Source organism: Athene cunicularia (assembly GCF_003259725.1).
Source record: "Athene cunicularia isolate RWA chromosome 8 unlocalized genomic scaffold, athCun1 chr8_part1, whole genome shotgun sequence".
In the NCBI taxonomy this organism is placed as follows: Eukaryota; Metazoa; Chordata; class Aves; order Strigiformes; family Strigidae; genus Athene; species Athene cunicularia.
The window spans coordinates 11,077,478-11,099,386 of record NW_020799109.1 but is presented as its reverse complement, the minus strand read 5'-3'; the positions used below and the strand labels follow the sequence as shown (position 1 = coordinate 11,099,386).

At 40.3% G+C, this 21,909-nt stretch overlaps 1 protein-coding gene across 1 annotated transcript in view; it reads right to left on the bottom strand.

Moving 5' to 3' along the window:
- The window catches only part of EIF2B3 (eukaryotic translation initiation factor 2B subunit gamma), a 129,061-nt gene that overhangs the window by 34,721 nt on the left and 72,431 nt on the right, over window positions 1-21,909 (bottom strand). The window contains exon 8 of the mRNA XM_026854061.1: window positions 16,851-16,940. Within this exon, the coding sequence (XP_026709862.1) occupies window positions 16,851-16,940 (90 nt within the window). The remainder of the gene's footprint in view (window positions 1-16,850; window positions 16,941-21,909) is intronic.

Sequence of the window (21,909 nt, the reverse complement as noted above, 5' to 3'; positions counted from 1 at the left end):
ACTCAACAAATGATAACCCGCAAAGAAAGCAGTTATTTAGGATGGAAGACAGCAAAACTAGGAATTAACTACAGGTTAAATTAAAAAAGGAAAGTACTAAAATGAGTATCCTGAAACTCATTTGGGTTGGCATAATCTCTAGCAAAGGGGGAATCTTAAACAGTTCAAACTTTAAGAAACATGCAGCCCATAACACACTCAGGCCTCTGTTCAGGTCAGTGATAGTGTGGCAGACCTAAGGACCAAAACAGTCTTTCCTGTCTCTAACTTTGATGGGAAGATTCAGATGTGATTGCCAGTTCAGCATTATGAACAATGTTTTCCTTTTTCTTGACAAACTTTTCCTTCAGTCCTCAACTGTAGGTTGTGTCACATCCTCCATCCTACAGTGGGATGATCCTGACCTGACCATCCCAGACCTGAAATTCTACTTTTATTATAGACAAGGAAAAGCTCTAGTCTTCACTCTCTCCTCCTTGAAAATAAGATTATAAACACCTTCAGATAGCTGTATTTCAGGAACTAATGAAGCAAAACACTTCATTCTTTAATCACCAAATTTCTCCCTGCTAACCACTTACAGGCGTGCTCTGCCACGGCCACCCTGGCCCCACGCTCTGACACACACGTGTGGTGGTGCAGATGGGCAGTTTACTAGCTTACAATGTTTGCCTGCAGCTGTGCCATTCAGCAATGATTTCCTGCTTGGGTTTTATACTCCATCCAAAACCGACAATCCTGTGTTTCCCTCAGAGGCTGGCCATGGCATTTATAAGATATATTACCTATAAAATATCCAAGTATTTGGCAGTCTTAAATAGTCTGATGCAGAGGACAACACAACACGGTAGGAAATGAAAGCAGTGGAAAGGGGGAAAGACAAAGTTTTGCCTGGGTTTTGACAGTTTACTCTTTCTTGGCCAAACTCCTGACGCTTTCCTGCAATTCTCTGAAGTGCTAGCCACATTCCTTCAGCAAAGGTGGAGTAAATCTCTGGGTCATCCATAAGATGTGTCTCGGAAACACATCCTTCTTACTGGAAAAGGAAAAATGGGGAAGGTTTGCCTTTGCTTGCTGTTAAACAATTTATATGTGACATTAAAGGAATATGTCTTTGGAAAGTATTAAAAAATATGCAGTAAAGCACTTGGTGGCAAAAATTTGGGAAATTTTCATGACAGATTTTGCAAATGTGGATATACAAAGTGATAGCGTGAGAATATTATCTGACTGTCAACAGCAGGGGAAACCAAACATCTGGCTGGGACTAGGAAAGGAATTTAAATCAAAGGAGGGGTAGGACCGAAGACCCTTCACCAAGAGAGAAAAAAATTTATCAGACATTTTGAAGAACCAACTAGCCTGTAACCTAGATTCAGGAGAAAACAAATCAAAAAGATTTTTGGTCTAGTGTGGTAAAAATTATTACAATCAAATCCTGAAGTACATGTGCCTATATTAAGAAGAAATAAGTGTAAGACTGTATATGCTGAAGAAAGCAGTCTTTTTTATTCTCTTCAGATTTTAAAATTTGGCATCCCCCTAGTTTCCAAGCTTATTATTTTCTTTAGCACCAAGAAGTAGGAATGAAATAGCCACTGAGATCAACATAAGGAAAAATCTACTATAACGAGGAGAAAGAAAATGGAGGGGTGGGTGAAAGGAAGAGGACACAGAATTTTGGCAGAAATTGAATTCTGAGCCAACTTTGAGTAACCATGCCCTGACACTTCACAGTAAAATCCAGATGGTAGAGAGGATAAAAATGAACCTGCTTTTGAGAAACATTTGCCAAAATAAACATGCTTTCATAAACTCCAGCCCAAGTGACGAGCCTTTTGCGTGATCTTTCATTTCCTGAAATTTGATTTTTGATGTTATATCTATCTTTTCACCTTGACAGAAAGTAGTAGGTTTTCAATTAAACCACCAAAGATTGAGAGCATCATTAAATTGCTGCTTGTAAATTAAGTGGGGGGACACTAATCCCTGAAGCATTTTATGTGGTTTCAATCCCATGAGAACATGAGATGGCACCAATTTTGAAATGGGTTGATTCTGATCACATTTTAAGTATTTAAAAAGAAGAAATATCTCTGGGAAGGAATCTGCCATTCATAGAGCAGGTCATAACAAGGGGGGATGTTGGCAAGACACAGTGCACACGTGTGGGACATGAAGACAGTGGGGCAGGTGAAATTCATGGTGCATGTGCAAGGAACATCTGGGAATTCAAGAGAAGATGAAATTTTTAAAACCAAAAGAACCCCCTGGAAAAGTCTATATTAAATTCATCTAAGAGCTCAGAGCACACATCAGTGATTTGCAGTCACCTGTGCAGACTGTAAACTCAGATCTAGGCATTATAAACCTATGATATTCAAGGTTAATTTTATTTAAAACCTGAAAGGTACGAAAATGGATACTTGGTCAGGCAATGCTAATTTTATTAAGTACTATTGTTACCAGAGAGACATAGGTATCATGCCTTTAGAATCCCTTTATCCCTGGTCCCTGTGCACTGCGATGTCTTCCCAGTGTTCCTGGGATTTTTGCATGACAACAAAGGCAGAGATAAGGTTCACACTAAATTAAAAATTTTTACTTGTGAAGAACACCAAGTGAAAATGCCCTAGATCTTCAAGTTTCATATTTAAACACAGCTACGCAGAAGTTTTCAGTGTGTTTTAACCACAAATAAAATTAGAACAGTCTGTGATAGGGCAGAATTAATTTTGTATCTATATATATTATATCATATTACATTACATATATTATGGCCCACAGAGGGCCAACTTTTACTTGTTGCTGAAATGCAAGTGCCTCTGGGATGAAGGTTATTGAAACCTCTCAATGAAGCTTATTGAAACTTTAGCAAGAAATGAAGAACAATGGAACCAATTGAAACACAAGAAGAGTTTTGGGGAAAAAAAACCAAATGTTGACCACTTTAAAAAAATGTATTTCACAATTATGCTTCAGTAGGCTATGATTTCTGCTCTTAGACATACTTTTTGCTGTAGATTTTGTCTTTCATATGACACAGAAAATAATGGCTCTGACCAATGCTGGTTAAGAAAAAAATCTCACCAAATATTTTGTAACAATAGAAGAATCTATTTAAGTCTAAGTTTAGGTGACCTTGCAAAAGTCTAGGTATCAGGAGGTGCTGTATGGCTTGACCCACAGCAGGAATAGGAGCATCCACAGCTTTTACTTCTTGCAGCTAGTTCTCACCAGCTTCAGACACCCTGAACACAACTGTCAGTTCCATTTACCGGCTGCCATTCATTTTTATTTTCTATGTTTAATGTTAAACACCATAAAATAGTATTAATGAGTATTAGCATTTTAATATCCTTCCTGTTTTATTAATCTGTGATGAAGCATGAAATCTACCATTGCTGTCAGCACCCACCTGTGAAATCTGCTGTTACTCTCCATGAGCTAGTCGCAGGGGGTCTCCCTTGCTATCATTATTAGCACAATCAGATACATCTACAGGTGCTGATAGTGTTTGTGATTCCCCACTACAAACAAGCAGATTATTAGCCTTTTATACCTACTTTTGCCTTTTTATTTTTTTTTCCCAGGCTAATGTTAGTTCTTGTACAACTATGCAAGCATATAGTGGGTTGGGTTCTGATCATAGCTCCATGGCCATCAACAGAGATTCTTCAGATCACATCAAAAGCAGAACATGAGGCTACATTTCAGACTGATGCTCATAATTAATGTTAGAAATGTATACATAAATACAACTAAACAAATCCTAAGGCACTGACAGTTTTGGCCAAAAAGAAGTTGCATGTTTATGCAGAACAATAAAGATGTAAGAAAAAGGGAGTTAAGAAAAAAAAAAAAAAAAAGAGGGTGTGTTGGAAGAAAGAGAAAAGTTAATTCTGAACCCTGTAGGTACATAGTTCATGGTTCTCATCGCTTAAAGGATAAAGCCAAATAACATTTAAAAATTCCATGTAAGCTGGGAGCTCTCTTGTTGAATCTCAACGTTATTTTCTCCTGATCCTTTGATGGAGATTAAAAATTTCCATGTGAATACAAAGAAAGAAACAACAGTTACTCTGAGATTTTTTCCCCGAGCATTTAATGCTCCAAACTAGAGCAGCCAGCCACCATTCCCATCTCCTCCCCCCTCCTTAAAGAAAAAAAAAGTCAACTCACTTTGAAGAAAAGACAAAACAGGGTCAGGGCAAGGGGGATTAGGGAAATGATATTTATATCATGGACCAAATTAAAATGTCAATGCAAGAGGCAGGCAAACAGCCCTTGCCACATATATACACCAGGCATGTTTCCTCAAGGAAACAGGAAAGAGATTTGAAAAGAGTTAATGCAGTCCTGAGTTAATACCACCTGCCTCAGACTCAACACCACTTAAAAGACAGTGTTTGGGTCCATTTCCCACAATGCGGTTTTAACAAGCACAATGGAAAAAGCAATTACAGGCCTTTTCCCCTTCTCACTGATTCATTGCTAAAAATGCTGGAATTTCTAAGACATGCTAAGAATGTGGAGAAAGCAGAGAAGGACTATATACAAAACGAAAAAGAAAATCAAATGATAAATTTATAGGGTATGCCATGTCCCCGCAGAAGGCTAATTCTGTCCTTATATCTTACAATAATCTATTTGCCTTTGTTCGGTAAACCCAACACCAATTATAATAAAGTCCCAAGTAACGAGTCAAGCCAATAAACTACCAGACAATTACTTGAGCCTAATTCAATAACCTGCATCACCAATCACAGCATCAGATGCTATTTCTTGCTACGTTCTATTTGTCTGGTTCTACTCTCAAAATTTCTATCACAAAAAGAGTAAATATATTTCTCACCCCGCCGTTTCACATTAATTACTTATTTGTCAGTGTCTCTTATTATTTTTGGAGCTAAATGCCTATAGAAAAGGCAAAGAAACTGGGAAATGTTCTACTAAGAGGTAATTCCACATGACTGCATTTGTGCTTCATTTCTTTCCATACTATTTTCTAACCAAAACCTTAAAGTCTGACAGCAACCTACTCCCAATGTTTGTAAAAGCATGCATGATGATATTTCAAAAGGCATTGCAGAGCAAGCTGGTATAACTGCACAGCTTTGCTTTGCAGACTCAAGTTTGCAACTGACTTCCCAAAACTGCAGAATCACCACCAAAATCCCTGCACTCTAGATGACGGAGGGAAAGCAGAAGACAACATGCAAGTGACAGTCATAGACACGATAATGCAGAGAAGATCCAGATCAAAGTATGGAAGGGATGGTATGGATGGAAACCACATAAAAAGCTGTTCTCAAGTTCCACCAAGTCTGGATGCACTTAAAGGAGCAGGGATCTAACTTCCACTTCTGCCAAAAAACCCTTTGGGAAACAAGACAGCTTTCTGAAAAACTGACCACAGAAATTAAAACTCCTCATTTACATACTCAAATCCTTTGAAAGTGTGTGCACACTCAGCTTGGGTCATCTAAGTAACCTTAACTCTGCCCGCTGGCCAAACAGCCAGGAATGCCCCTCAGTTCCCGACTAATACAGCTTTTGCACAGCAAGTTTAGACATTTTTAGAACTTCTTGCTGACCAAAAGTCTCTGAGGCTGTCGGAGGCCACCCAGGGTGTTTGGCAGGTTGCACATGCTGCTGAGGAATGGATCTCATTCATTCCCAGACAGCATCCCATTCTTCTAAAACAAGCGCACCTGCACCAAACATGATTCCTTGCCAGAACTCATCTCTCCCCATTCTCTCCCACCTCCGCCTTTGCAGCCATCTGTGTCTGTTACCAACTATTTTCTAAGTGCCTTTGAAATTATGCTCCTTTTCTGAAAAGCACAATGAACAGAGGCATTCTGATAATATGCCTAAACAAACATGCATATGATGCATTTGAAGAAGTTGATGTGTATCCATAAAACTAATGAACTAGGTAAACTTAAGGTGCATAAGTATATATTTAGATAAGATAGATTTAAATGCTTCAGACTTGTCTACATAAAACATGTGTCAAAAATGTAGACATGGCTGTAGCTTCACATCAGTAAGCTCTTCCACCCCACTCTACTGAGACTGCATTAAAGGCATCATAGATGTCCATATCACTCGGCTCTGTTTCTCCATGCAGATAATGTGATTAGTGGTCTGCAATAAGATGGACACATTCGCAGTTAGACTTAAAAACATGTCCATTCTGTCAGCAGTCTGGGAGATAAACTTGAAGCTCTGGTGTGTAATTCAGTCTTGCTTCCATCTGTACAGGTCCCATTTCTACACCCTTCTCCCCAGCAATCATTCTACCTTCATTCCTATCCTCGCTCTTGATTACTAATCTTTGCTTCACCCCTACTTGTAGGACAACTCTTCTGTTCTCTTTACTGTGGCATTTGCAACATGATCTTCTGTCCTGTGATAATACTAAACTTTTTTTTTTTGGTCACTTTATCCTTTCCTGAAGAACTTTAAGATGAAGCTTTTTGGCAAATGAACCCCATCTCCTCTTCTTCATGAGCCCACTTCTATTCATAGTGTTCTTTCCAGGTGGTATTTATCCAGAAAAATTTGTTGTAAAATGCTGTGTGTGCTACAGTTCATCTCTGTGTCTTTGATTTAGGGAAATACCACTCCTTTCCATTCAGGTCTTTGACTTCAAAACTAGTAACTTAACTAGACAGCACTCAGCATTTGCCCTAGACTGCCCTAAACTGCTTAAAATGTTACATTACCTTTTTATATATTAGCTCCCCTTTGATTCAAGACTGTGTTCTAAGATCAGCCCTTACCTCATACTCTAGCTACTTATCACATTCACAATGGAACTCACAATATTGTGATTGATTGATGATTCACTGACTTCATGAAGGTATCTCTTAGCTACTCTATCCAGGTATGTGTCCCTTATCATCATTAGTAGCATTTATACTCTCTTCTATAAGCAGGAAGTTAAAAATCTCCCATCATGATAATTCAATGTAATAATAACGTCAGCAACAGTGTTACAGACATCTTTATTATTGTTCATGTTTCATTCCACTGGCTAAGGCACAATGAAATTTGACACTGAACTAACACCTAGGATATAAGAAGTGGAATAGTAGGAAAACAATCACTGTTTTCTCTCTTCTCCAAAAATTCAACATGTGAGTAAAAGGGGACTCAGCATTTCAGAAGGATCAGTCAGAGATTGAAGTGGTGTGGAAGAAACGAGATTTAGAAGCAAACCAGAGAAGGGAAGAAAAGAAAACATTATCTTGAAAATTCTTGAAAGTTGTACAATCAGATCATCTGAATAGAAAATAAAGGACAGTTATGTTTTCCACTGCAAGAGAAATATACCATGATAACACATATAAAGATTGTATCCTCACAGGGGGATGTCCAGCAAGGTAAGATAATAATTTCACCTCAGGTGTTATCTTACATGCAAGTAGTGCTGTGTGGAAAAATATGTACTGCACTGATGAAAGAATGCTTAGGGTGATACTGTCCAAGTGGCAATGATTTAAGGAAAAAAACCAAGAACAAAGCACACATAGGTGGATAAAAGAATCATAATTTCTCCTACGTTCAAAACCCCACATCTTGTATGAAGACAAAAGTCAATCTGACTGAAGACTACCCAAAGAAACTGCAACTGCATGAAACAGTGGAAAAATAGTTAACAATTTTTAATGTTTATTATCAGATCAGAGCAAGCCCAGCTGAGGCCACCAAGAGGGCCAGGAGCACATGACACAGGAGGACGAGCTGGGGGAGCTGGGTTTGTTCAGACAAGAGAAGAGAAGGCTGCAGGGGGATCTGATTACAGTTTTCTACTACCAAAAGTGAAGTGATATAGAAGACAGCCAGAATTTTCCAAGAGGTGCACAGTAAAAGGGCAAGAGGCAGTGGATGCAATCTGCAACAAGGGAAATTCCAGTTGGGACATAAAGAAAACAGCTTTTCAGTGAGTGGTACAGTCCTGGGACAAGGCCCAGGCTCCATCCTTGGAGACTTTTAAAACTCAACTGCAAAAACAACCCCTGAGCAACACAAAAGTTAAACCTACTTGGGGAGGAGGTTCAACTAGACACTGCTACAGGTCCATCCCCAACCTAAATTTTTTTATGATTCTATAATACTTGCACTGACATTTGAATGACCCTTTTCATGTCCTCCTTATATTCACTTTTCACAGGGAATCCAAAGGGTCATTATCTGATACTGTAAATCACCGTTAGAGGATAAAATTAACAAATTTAACATTTACTGTAAAAAAATCTGTGTTAGGAGCAGCTTGCATGCACAGAATACTGTGCTGTGACCAAGCATGCTTCAGGTATCTCAGGTACATGGCCACTATGGCATACTGTGGTCTCACAAAGATTTGCAGTTATTTATGAAGTTCATCAGCTCCAGTTCAGCACATCCAAAGATCTGCCTGATCCCAGGTAGTCCACCAACAGGGAAAGAAATTGTATTTATTACAGAAGTGATCTGATGAAAATCATAATTTGTTTAAATCTAGTTTGGATCGTTAGAGTTTTTTCCCCTTTTCCCCTGAGGTTTCAGGAGTGAGCTTGATTGGTACCATGGAAAGATGATAACAGTAATGATACTCTGGAGGAGGAAGACATCAACAAATTTTAAGTCTTGGCATTTCTAGTAGGGACCAGAGAAAGCTCCAACAGCTGGATATGTTTGAAAAGGAAAGGAAATGGGAAAGATAAATTGCTATTTCACATTCTAATGGATTAAATGCACTAAGGAGGAGCTTGAGTTTGCTTGGGTTGCCCCCCCCCCTTTTTTTCTTTTCCTTGTTTGGAAAGCTACAATCTATTTTCCCTGTCTTCACACAGTATACTTCCTGTAGGAGCTATTTGTTTATTTACCCATTTTAATCACAAGGAAAGTATTCATTATAAAATCTCTCTTTAGAGCAAAGGAGAAACCTTCCAGCCACACGGCTGACACATGTTAACTCGCAGGTATTCACAGAGCAGGTTCTGTTTTAAGCCATCTTTCAGGCAGCCACACAAAGACCACCAAAGCTGGGTGTTCAGCTCTGCCAGACCTCCCCCAGCCAGCAGCCCTTGCCAGGAAACACAGGTGACAGCCTGAATGATAAAAAGGCATTTAGAGGGGAAAAAGAAAAAATGCACTGGTTTAGTCTGGGCAGCACCTTAATATAAACCTGCAGGGGCCTTTGTGTACAGCATAGCACACAGCCATCCAAGCAGGAGCTTCAGAGCCAGTCACTTGCACCTCCAGTTTTCAAAGATCTCATACTGCCCCTGCCATTTATTGGGGAGGAGAAGTGTGGCTCCACTGCAGCTCTTTACACAACCACAGATCTCAGAACACAGCACTGAGACGGCAAACCTTCCTCTCCCCTCCTTGTGCTGGTCCAGTGGAGGCTTTCTGGACACAGCAGAGGGGAGCCTAGAAGAGAAGCTTGCTCTGGGGCTGCAGCTGAAGCATTTTGGAAAGGCAGAGCACTATGACCTCACACAATTTGCTCTTATTTATTTCAGCCGTTCGAAAAAACCCCCAGTGTTTAACTTTGCAAACAAATCATACTGAATTTGGCTATAAAGCTTACTGCAAATTTGCTCAGTTCAGAGAAAAGTTTCTCTACTGGCAAATTCTGGCAGGCAGCTCTCCAGCGCTAGAACTGCAGAAGAGCTGGTTTGTTTCCTTATCTCCAGCTCTGCCTCTCATGAGCTGCACCCCCAGAGGGAGGCTCCCCAGGGAAAGTGGGTTTCTCTGGTGGCAAGCAAGATGTTAGCACTAAGTGCTCCCAGAACAAGGTACTGCGAATGCTTACTCAGACCTTTTTGAAGTGACCACAGTGCTGCTGTTTATCATTCTTGCCTTTCCAGTACCACACATCATTCCTTCTGGCCACAAACAGAGCTGCCAGCTTCCCAGGTGACTGTTCAGGGAAACAGTGGCTTCTTCTACACCCAGCAATTCAGAAGTAATAGATTCAGGACAAAATGGTGATTTGCAAAACACAATTAAAATTTTACTTTGCTTTTAGGAGGAAGAGGGTTGAAAAAAGGGAGAAGGACGTCGTAAAAGTATGTGAAATATTCTAATGCATAAGAGGAAAATGTGTGCTATCAACTTTGTTTTAGATATATGGACATAGTCTTTTGAAACAAAGTCCAAAGATCTCTTATGGTAGAAAATGCAACTTGCCACTCTGGTGCATAACAGATGAGCAAACACACAGTGGCATCTGCCTTTATAAAAACTGAGATGACTAGCTTTCAGAAGTGGTGCAGTTGGGGTGCCTACAGATAAATTCCCCAGCATTTCCTACTGTAAGGTTCTTTCTTCATCTGTTTGTAAACTTTGCCAAAGTTTAACTGTTTTGGCTGAAAATACCCATGCCAGGTGTTTGCCTCAAGCTGATTTTTTTTTTTTTTTTTGTCTCAGCTATTTCCAAGAAAAAAAATATGGAAGAAAACTGTCTTTTATCCATGTTAAAAATATTTTGACTGCTCCACTGAAAAGCTCTTGCACTTCCATGCTTGCAGTTTGGCACAAGGTTGTCTTTTCGTCAGGGCGTTACATTTGTAAACATAAAAAGTGCCCATACTACATCAAGCTTAATCTGAAAAACCAGTGTTTGCACATGCTTGGAAGAGACCTGTTTTGCAGCTAAATTTTTTGGGTCCTTCTACGCTGAGCACGCTCCATTCACTCTCTCCCTCTCTGCAGCGTAACTGAACTGCTCACACACCACTCCACAGAGTAACAGAGTATGCTACAGGCCAAGGTTACAAAGGCTGAACTGGATGTTCTTTGAAGTTTAGAGCATCCATCTCCTTCTGGTGGCTGACATGAAAGGTGATAAATCTATGTTTATAACAGCTACTCCATTAACAAGAGTCACAGTAGCCTCACTGTTTAATTCTAAAATTATCACATATATATACAGACACTTAAAAGAACATCAGAGTAACAGTTTGGGCATTCAAATTAAGAAAAGCTAGAACCATGTTGCTTATACTACCTTAATAAGACCTTATGTGTACACATTATGACACAACCCTTAAAAACACACTCACCTACTTTTCTTCTCTCCCCAGTCTATATCTCTTCTTCACCCAATGTAAAGATGGACTATGCCCTGGGGATGAATCAAAGTTGTGTAATGAGGCAGAAGAATGCCTGCCTCATTTGTTAGAACATGTGTGTTAAATGTACAAGGCAGAGGGCTGCAAGAGGACAAAAGAACTGCTAATATTTAAGGCAAATGAATGATGCCTGAAGAACTGATTTTTATTTTTTTTTTAATTCCCTTCTGTCAGAGGAGTTCACAAATGCTGCTGAATGCAAAACATAAATCTAATTTCTGGAGGTTACCACTGACTGCACTTTTGAATTGATCAGTATCACCCTGTGACAGCTATCATCAATGGAAAAGATTCTTTCAGTATTAAGAGCTCTCTATATAACATAAAGGACTGAAAAACAGCATACTTACAACAAAGATGCTTCAAACTTCAGCTCTTGTATGCCTTCTGAACAGGGAAAGACCAATACTTTACTGATAGGGGTGTTGGAAAGCTAGTTAATGAAGTTTGTGCAGAGCATTGTAGTATCAGTGACAAGCACCAAGAATCCAAAAGGAAAGTATTTACCTTATCTTCAGAACAGGCTTTAAAGAGTGAGCAGCCAGTAAGGCTGGTGGCCTTCACCTGAACTACAGAAGCTACATACAATATCGAACAGTATCTCCTTCAGTAAGCATCTCAGGCAACAAATGAAGGAATGGTCAGAGGGGGGAAAAAAAAACCCCAAACTTAAAGATTCATGTAACTGCAGACTGTACCACATATGTGGCACATACAGAAGCACAGCGAGCCTTAGCTGTGGTACTTCCTAACCGTCAAATGCTTAACTTTGCTATGTTAGTATTTTTGAAATATAGCTTTTCAGGTGCCCAACCTGTAATTAAGGTTTGATTAGCATATTCATGACAAATTCTGCCCTGATGAAATTTGACAAAAGCAATTTTTGGGAGGTAAACCTAATATGTAGGTCTACATACTGCTTTGTTTTCGGCAGCCTTGATCTGGCCTCAGATTTTCTGGTCTACCTCAATGAGAGGTGAAAATGGCAGCCTCCACGTGTCTAGCTTTCAACTGTGAGCAGGGTAAGATCCTTACAGACATAACTAATGTCATCTGTACCTGCACAACTAACTATGGGCACAGTGCCATTCATGCATACATATATTAGAAACGCATATCACATACGCTTTTAAGCATATACACAAGATACACAGAGAGACGCACATCTCCAACACTTAAAACTTCTAAAGCAAGTTTGAGTATTCCATGTTAAAACTATAAAGGGGAAGGGGTTGCTTTGTATCTATCTCCCCCTTTGCCCTCCCCAAATGAGGTATCTTATTTCACCAGGCTGGAGCTTTAGAAATATTCTGGAAAACCAGAACACAAACTACCATGCAATTTCACTTTGATCACATTTCTTCTGCTAGCAGCTTTGCTGGGATTGTTAGCAAGCCAACTGTCAGCATGCAGCAAAGAAATATCAGTGCATGTCTGTGCAACACACTGGGCTCACAAAGCACAGGCCTAGATCCTGCCCTCTGCCACAGATGAAGTTCACAGAGGAAAGGGAATAAGGAGTCTCTTCTTCCATCTGCCCTGAATGCAGCAGCGAGGCAGGATTCCAACCTAGCACTCAGGAGAGTGCCAAAAAAGGGACTGGCTACTGTGCTGGCTGCCACCCCAGGGCCCCAGGGGTGTGAGGCCCGCCAGCTGTGGGGTGGAGCCGTGCCCCCAGCCAGCTACAGCCTCTGCTTCTGTCTAGCCTGCTGGCTCAGCTCATGTAATGATCGTTTTAAGAAAAGCAATATTGTGCAGTTCATCATGCAGTGCAGGTGTTCACCTTCAACTATCCCTGCCCTGTGCTGGCAGAGCAGCTCCTGCAACACACACGGCCAGCGCTCGCCTGCCGCCTTCACGCTGCAAAGAGCAGCACCTTTAAGACCCTCGGGTTAGCTTTATTCAGAAAATGGAAACGTCAAGGAAAGAAAAGCTCTCTCCTGAATACAGGGAAATCAGATTTTTAACTGACAGTCCCTCCCATGTAAAGCTGCAAACAATTCGATAGACTCAGTACATCTGCCAGACCAAGATCAACCTCAGCAACTCCAGCTGGCACCCCTGGGGAGAGGCTGCCAGTGCACTGGAGCTGATTAAGCAGCATTCAGATAATCAACCTGCCCCAGTGATGCAGGAGTGTGGAGGGAAGGGAAGGAATAAATTCCAGCTGCAAGGTATAACAAACTGCTCGGGGCAAAAATTTCTTCAGCTGTTCCTTAAGGCACCTTGGAACCACCAGCATTTTGACCTTGGTAGATTCAGACAGGTTGTACCCTTGAAGACTCAATTTTACTAGGATCTAATGCTGAACTAAATAAGAGAGATAGATGGAGAAGAGGATTTTAACTGCCAAATGGCATTTTTTCCTGCTAGGAAAGAGAAAGTAGTTTCATTCCCCAAAAAATAAATTCCCCAGGTTTAAACAACATTAGGGTCGTGATATTTTTTATTTTTCTCTGGACATACATGTTTGAGAGGGTTCTAGCAAACAGACCATTTCCTCTGACTTTTATTCAAAGGCATTAACGAACTCTGTTTTTTAAAACTCAAGAATCTGTTTGGTTTTCTATAGTTCAATGAAACTCCAGGCAGGAGAATCTGCTATTCAGTCCTTTTTAAATAGTTCACAAAAATGTATTAAAGAACTACAAACTGAGTTGCAAACTACCGAACAGTATTTTGACCTCTCCCAACATCCCCCATAGCAGAATCTCACTGCTGCCAAACAAATACTGACTGTTCTTCATACAATCCCACCCATTAGAGGAAACAAGTGCATAGAAAAATTAAAGGACCGGTTTAGCACTACAATGTAAGACAGTGGCCAAGCTGATGATAAAACCTTGTTATGACAACTTTGTTGTGAAGCTGAGCAATAAATTCAGACGTTTTCCAGAGAGATGTCATCTAACAAAGTTATTCCAAATCCTAAAGCAAGATTCATATACTTAGACAAAACAAAGGTTTAGCCATTTCACAGTTTCTTCTCCCTGTTTTCATATTAGACTTTGGACTTTGCATATATTAAAGTGATCTAAGTAGAGGAATGCAATTTACCCTTACAGGTGCAGCTATACACAAACTACATTCCCTTGGGAGAGCTTGTTCTTGCCACATCTTTGCAACTAAGCTAGAACTACACTGGTCTTTTATCCCGTTTGAAGCAACAGATCCCACATACATAACCACATTAGTTTTCATGTAATTCTTTGACCTGGAGGCAATCACAATTTTCCTCTGCAAAAGAGTGAGCTATAGCCAGTTGTAGAATTTGAATTTTTTCTGGCTGGGCAACATATTTTATGCTTTTGTATGTCAAAGTAAAATTTGAAAAAAAAAAAACAAAAACGTAAATGCTTCATTGAGTTACAAACAATGAAAAAAAGGTGTTCTGCCTGCCATCAAATCCTGCTGTTAAAATATTAACACAATGTAAATATTGTAATATTGAGGAAGTACACTGTGTCAGTACTTCCTGGCACCGTACAAGAGCTTCACTGTTCATTTCAGTCCCTGCTGTTAGTTTTAAACACGCACAACTTAAACACGGCATCTGAGCTTCTCCAGTCCTGGTGTGGATTTGCAGAGAGGCAAAATCTTACTGTAGGTTCTCTCTACACTAAAAACCAAAGTATTAAAAAGAATCCCTAAACCCAAACAATTATGTAGATGTCAGTACTTTTGAGGCAAAAATATTCCACAGGGTCTTTCAAAAATCCTGGCATGCTGCTGCCAAACATGGAAAGATCTTTGGGTATGCACTGTCCTCCCCTTCCTCAGAGAAGAAAAATAAGCTGCAAATGCCCTCCTATGCCAGAAGCCTGAAAGCCCAAGTTATTCCTCATGGCAGAAGTCCCATTCCTCAGATTTGCCAGTAAAGCACATTACTTGCAATTGACTCACTCTCTCAATTGACTGAATAAGCAGCATGAGTGTAATAAACAGAACGAAGCAGCTACCTGCCATTAGTAAGCCTGATGTTGCTATCAGGTCTTAAGAAATGCTGTCTAGCTGCTGTAATTGTATTTATTGCTGTATTTGTCATGGAAGTGCCAAAGAAAAGAAGCACAGCTTCCACAAATTGTGAAGACAGAGAGTGACCTCTTTATAGAAAACAAAAAACCAACTGGTCATACTTGCAAAAAGCCAGTAGACTTGTTCTAGGGTGACCTGGGGGCAACTGGAGGAGATCAGAGCATGATTTCACTCTGCTGGTTTTGGTTAATACGAGGTAAAGTCCCATCACTGACAAAGCCAAAGATCTCACCAGTTTCAATGGAAATAGCATAAACCCTTGAAATCTGAAGTTACCACTATTTACGCTTAGAGGCCTCATTGTGTCACGCACTGTGGCATGTCTGGCATGTCCTTGTCCTACAGACCTAATGATCTAAATTCAAAACAGCATGAAATACCAGGGAATAAGAACCTAATGTGTGAAATGCCTAATATTCCAGAAATGTCTAATCCCAGCAAAACTGGATGGCATTTTGTATTATGACAAAAGAAAGCCGTAAACACTGCTTCATGCTACCACAGGAAATACAAGAAGTCCAAACTGTCACAGACTTTCTAAAATACACTGAATAAACAGCTTATTCCAGATTTAAATCATCTGCTGCTCCTGAAACTTTCTCACCTTTCAGACATGTTCCCATACATATATCAGAACTAAAATGACTTGTAAAATGCCTCCACGTGCCAGTCACAGCATCAGACAAGACAAGCTTTATTCTTACACATGGCAAGAAATTGTCCTGGGGGTTAACAGAGACTTTCCACTTTTTTAAACTCACTCACAGAATCTTGTTCTGGAAGAGCTTCTTCAGTTATGTATCCAAATGCATCACCAGATTTGTATATGGTCAATACTACCACAAAGCCCCCACCCCCCAACATTTTTTCACATGTCAGTTTATGTGCTAAGGAAAAGCACTATGAACACAACACTTAATCAGTCCCTTTAGCTTTCATCTTACTTAAAAGGGGAGAAAAACTCTTGAGAACCCAGTGAGCACTCAATATATGTAATGGGCATGAGAGCGCTACAAAAAGTCTAGGAACAGGACATCATTCCAAAACTGAACTACTTACTGTGAGGGGGGTTGTTCATTTGTTTGTTTTTTAAAGATAAACAGGGGTTTTTTTTGTCTGTTTCATGAAATATTACAGCTAAGATCCTTCTCCACTTCCATAAATGGATGTTTTTCTTACTCTCAGTGGGTGGTCTCAGAGTTTTGACAGAGGAACATCACAAGCTAAAAACATAGGATGCTGCAGAGATAGCCCACCTGCAGTGGTGGTGGATGTGAAGGGGGAGAGAAAAGGTGATTGCAAAGGCCAAAACAGACTGTGGTGGGGGAAATCAAAGGTCAGAAATGTATTCACAGCCCTAACAATGGGGGAGCCCTGGTGAAATGAGCAGCCAAAAAGCACAGATATATTAGGAAAACAAGGGACGCAGAAAAGAGTCAAAAATTTTAGCTTTCACTTATGCTGTTATTGTTTTTTTTTTTTAAATTCTGAATAAAACTCAGACATAATGCTTGGCATTCCTTTTAGTGTAGTTAAGGCATTGTGCAAACTGGTTTCTTTTACATTTCTAGTTTGTGCTAGCCAATTTAAAGGAACAAATCTTTCTTTAAAAGTTCTGGTACAAACCATATGTCAATGAAAACACCTGCTACTACCCTTGTGTATTGCTTGGTTTCTTACCTGTTTTCTACAAGGAAGTCTACCACATATTTCTTCAGACAATAGAGATGGGCATCCATCAGGCCTGTTCTGATGTGCATTCTGGGGTGCCTGGTAAAGAAAAAAAAGGAAACATGGAGTTTTGCATGGCCATTTGCAAGAGCTTGACTCTTCAAGCAAGTCAGTGGATAGTGAAAAGTGTGCAAAGGCAGATCTGTTCCTTTCCACCTACTGCTGGATTAACGGAGAACAGTGCAGGCTGCCATTATTGGACTGTGTCTATAAACTTACACCTGCTGGCCCTGGGCTGATTTGCTGCAAAAGAAAACACCTCCTCCGAGGAGTCATTACTCCTGCTACATCTTCTTATGTAAGTGGAAATTGCACATTACTGGGCAGGAAGCCAAAGTAATGGGCCCAGAGTGCTAAAAGTTACAGTGGGTAATGTCAGGGTACAATAATTCAAAGGTTCTGGCTAAGTGCCTGCCTTAATATGCAAGGCTGTGCATGTTCTGCTAGCAAACACAACACTACTACTGTATTTTTTCCAACACTTCCTGGAGGGGAATAGGGGAAGGAGATGGGGTCTGCTCACCTTTCCTACACTACACATTACAAATGACTGCCACAGCTCAGTTACAAAGTGTTTGCCTATCCAGCCCAGTAAAGTGGAAATCAGTAAAACTCCTGCTCATCATTAGCCAAACAATGGCAAACAGTATAGTCTTTGCTTTCAGACCAGTGCCAGGTTAGTATTTTAGAAACTGGGAAATCTCCACTAGCTTCCATATTTTAAGAACACAGTTTTAAACCATAAAGACTCATTGATTCGTTCTCTTTTTGCATTCTCTGCTCTTAGACAGTAGAAACCCTTTTTGGAACCCGTCTGAAAGCAGCTAGGTATTTTATGCCAAGGTTACTTTCCCTTCCACACACCTGTGGCCTCATTTGAGAGTGTTCTGGCTATCTGAACACTCACCACTAGTTCTCAGGATAAAAAAGCCACAAGAACATTTAGCTTGCAAATTAAAAAAGACAAAACACAACAACAGTCAGGAACTACGCTGGGTTGTTCAAGAGATCTATAACTGCACTCAGAATCCAGAGGCTATTAAGGAGAGAAATTTCAATCCACACCTGAAATTGTCTGTTTTCATTTTTTCTCCTTTGATGCCTGAATTTCATAATGATATTTGAATGAAGATAACTTATCAGTATATTCCGACCAACCTTTGTTCACTTATTCCAGAACATGCTAAAGTCAAATGTTTGTGATAATGATCACTTCCATTACTTACTTACCTTAGCAGAGGGATCTCACACAACTTGGGCATGCATATCTCTCTCTCTCTCTCTCTCTCTCTCTCTCTCTCTCTCTGTAATACAGCAAAACTAGCACACTGAATATTTAGTAACACCAAAGCCACTGAGAATATCAGGTGTTCTAGTAAGCCATTTTCAAGTGTATTTCTCAATTAATGCATTGAGCTACCAAAGTCTTAAAATTTTATATTTACGTGGCATTTCTCAAGCACAACATTCAATTCAAGCTGAGCTTATTATTAACTATAACGAAATTCTTTAAGTCCCACTTGCAAAGGAAAGCTTCTATAAACAATAGTACAACACTTTGCAGTAAAGTATGTGGTACTAAAAAATGATATATGTACTTTCAGTAGATTAGTTCATTAACAAAACATGAGCTCACCTAGCAATGCTTCAGTACTGATGTTATCAGTGGCCCAGATGTTGCTGTGGAAGTCAGCCCAAATAGCAATGTTCCTTATGCAAAAAGGATAGGGAATCCACTAATTTTAATGAGGTCTTGCAGTTGGAAGTCAGCAGACTCCCTCCTGCTCTGCATCCTGAGGATTGTTTCCATATTTTATGTATTTATGAGGAGAATTTTCATATCTTCTCTGAGAAAAAGGGCTCCCTTGTATTTATATAATGAATATAATAGTTTATTGAAATGCCTGAGAGAGACAAATGGAAAGAAATGGAACAGGGAGGAAAGCTGGGAAAATGAACAGAACAATGGAACAAGGCAAGAAACATGTTAAAAAAAAAAAAAGAAAAAAAAAAGAGAGAAATGGATGCAACATGGGAAGGAAAAATAGGAGAAAAAAAGCCCCAATTCTTAACTTGAAGATGACAACCAGGACACAATTCCTTTAGTGCCAGACTGCCAGGTTCTTCTCGCCCTATTCAAGATCTATCACAACCTCTCTGAAACACAAAGCAGGGGAAGGCTGCATCAGGCAGAAGAGTGTAAAACAGTAACTCCTCGATAAATGCCGGTTCTGTTGCCAGTGTCTGCACGGCTTTCACACATAGCCTTCCCCACCTGCAAACTGGAATAACACTATTTAGCTACACCGCAGGACACTTGAGGATTTGGAGGCTGAAGTTCGTATCTGCATGCAAGTATTGTACCAAGTTTCTCTGTAGCTAAGCAACTTTATAACAAAGTTACAGAAAATTAGTCCAAGTGGACAGACAGTAGCACAGTGCTGTCCTAGCTGCAGCTCCATCACACACAAAAAACCCCCCACAACAACCAGCCAGACAACAAGATGTACTGAAACGCCACTTTGAGCTTTCAATGTAGAATATACTTAACAATAACGGAACATCGTGCTGGACAAGAGGGAGGTCCCACAATGAAAATCCTCTGAAATACAGACCACCTAAGTGATTTGCAACAGAATAGTCCCATAGATTAATATTATAATCACAGCTTCAAAGGTCAAACAGGCAAGTTTGGGCACATGCATAAACAAAGCTGGGATTTCTGTAAACCAGACTCAAGGAGAGAATAGCCACACTAAACCAGACTGATAAGAGCACTCTATCATAACAAGCCACTAAAGATGATGCTAATTTTCATTGACTAGTGCTTAAACCAGTTTATCTTCAGGTAAAAGCAATGGAGCCAAATAATCTAATAGATAACAGCAAACTCCATCACCATTTCAAATGAGCATCTGGTTACTAATATCGAAAGCCACACTCCCTTCTCATGCTTCTGATCTCCCACTCCATCAGCTAATCTTTACAACATATGAAAAATGAGCCCTTTGCAAGGAACAGCTGATACAGAGAGAATCAAATAACAAACAATGCATGTGTCGAGAGCTGACGCACCTAGACTTATCGCTCTGAGGGAGATAATACAGAAGGCTTTTAATTATATCATCAAAGCAAGAGAGAAGGTACAAGGAGGGGCTGGCTGCAGATGGTTAAGTGTTAATGAATGCCGGGTTGGGTGGTTTATCAAAAGAAAAAGACTGGATATATCTCTGCAAGGGTCACCGTTGAGATGAAAGTTGTAACAGCCATTGTTGGAGCTCTTTAATGAGCGAGGAATGTCAAATGTGAACCCTTTAAGAATCATACCAATTACTAAATGAACTTTGGTTCAATCTAGCAAATGTAATCAAGCACAAGTCATTAAAATACATGGTAAAACTCCTATTGGTGCTGCCACTATAGTGTCTATTATTGTCTGTGCTCCCATGCAAGGGAGGGGGCTGCTCCCAGTTGTAAGCTCTGTGTGTTATGTTAAGTGATGGCAGATTTTAGCCCTAATGATGCAGCATGGAGGGCTCCCAGGCAGAAAGTCGACAATGAGGAGGCTTGGAGAGATCTGTGGAGAAGTCAGGGAAAGATCAGCAATTAAAAGAGCAATTTCAAAGAACGCAATTTAATGTGTAAAATTAGCTTTTATTAGCACGTAATTCCACAAAATCCTGATTCGGGATGAGAGTGCATAAAGGTCTGCAAGAGTCCTTAGAAAGGTCTGTGCCTGTAATTCCTGACACGCCATTGTGAAATAATAAGCAGTACTAACAGGATTGATGCATGCTTCGTACATGGCATTGCTTTGAAAGTGGAGCCCGGAGCTTTTCTCTCCCTGATAACCCCTCTCAGGATTTCCTCCCTCAGGGAAATCAACCACTGATAGAGCAAACTTCCCCTGTTTAAAGGCAAAAAGATGGACAATTGTTTCAACTGTAAACTAATTAAGAGAGATTACCACCAAGAGCTGGAGGTTCAAACCAGCCCTACACTCCCACTGACAGTGTGATAATGCCAGGCTGGGGTCAAAATCATAAATCTGAAGGGAGCACACACAATGCTTAAAGCCAAAAAGCCTCTCTACTAAGCATGGGATATTGCCACATTAACCTCACCACCTCACAAATAAACTAGCTGAGAAAGAGAAATCCCATGGCCTCTTTCCCTTTAACTTCATACAGCTGTTGATGGAAAATATGAAGGTCTTTAAATAAGCTCGAGGACCTGAGGCTGTCCGTACTCTAACACTAATCCTAGCAATGACACAATAAAAATCCAGTCATACCTGCTATTAACCTGGCTCCTGAACCGATACCTGAATTACATCCACCATGGGCTTATAGGGTATTAGTTCATCTTCCTCCCCATCGCTTCAAAACAAGTAAATAAATAACAGCACACTAAGTGCAAACTATGCATTCCACACATTTCTTTTCTAATTAATTGCATGTAGCTGACATAGTCCATGTAGCCAAACAGTCTACTGCATTCTTCCTATCCCCCACACTACATACTGTGTTCTTGCGTAAAGCAGCGTGCCATCCAGTTCAAACACACGCTGCTGACCCCCGACTGCCTGCATGGAGGGAGGTGGTGCTCTCACATTGACACAAAGCCAGGGTACAGATCAACATGAAGAGAAGTTTCCCAGCAAAAGCTGCCAGTACACCTTTAACGTCTCAAACATTCCTACTTTTAAAGGCAAAAAAAAAAAATCCGTAAATCACATTGCTCATTTACGGGACAGCTCTTGGCTGTAAACTCACTAATAATAAAAGACCACTGTTACGTTGGCTCTTCAGAAATCCCAGACACCTTATGACCTTAATTTTTTTTATACAGTGCTTTTGGCCAAAAAGATCCCAAAGCACTTAGCCAAATGAATGTCCCCTCTGTATCCCCGACCTCCTTTGCCCACCAGTGAAATGCTGCCACCTCCGGGCTGAACCGCAGCAGCGGTGGCGGTGCAGGCTGGGACCCCCCGACCCGCCCCCCCCGC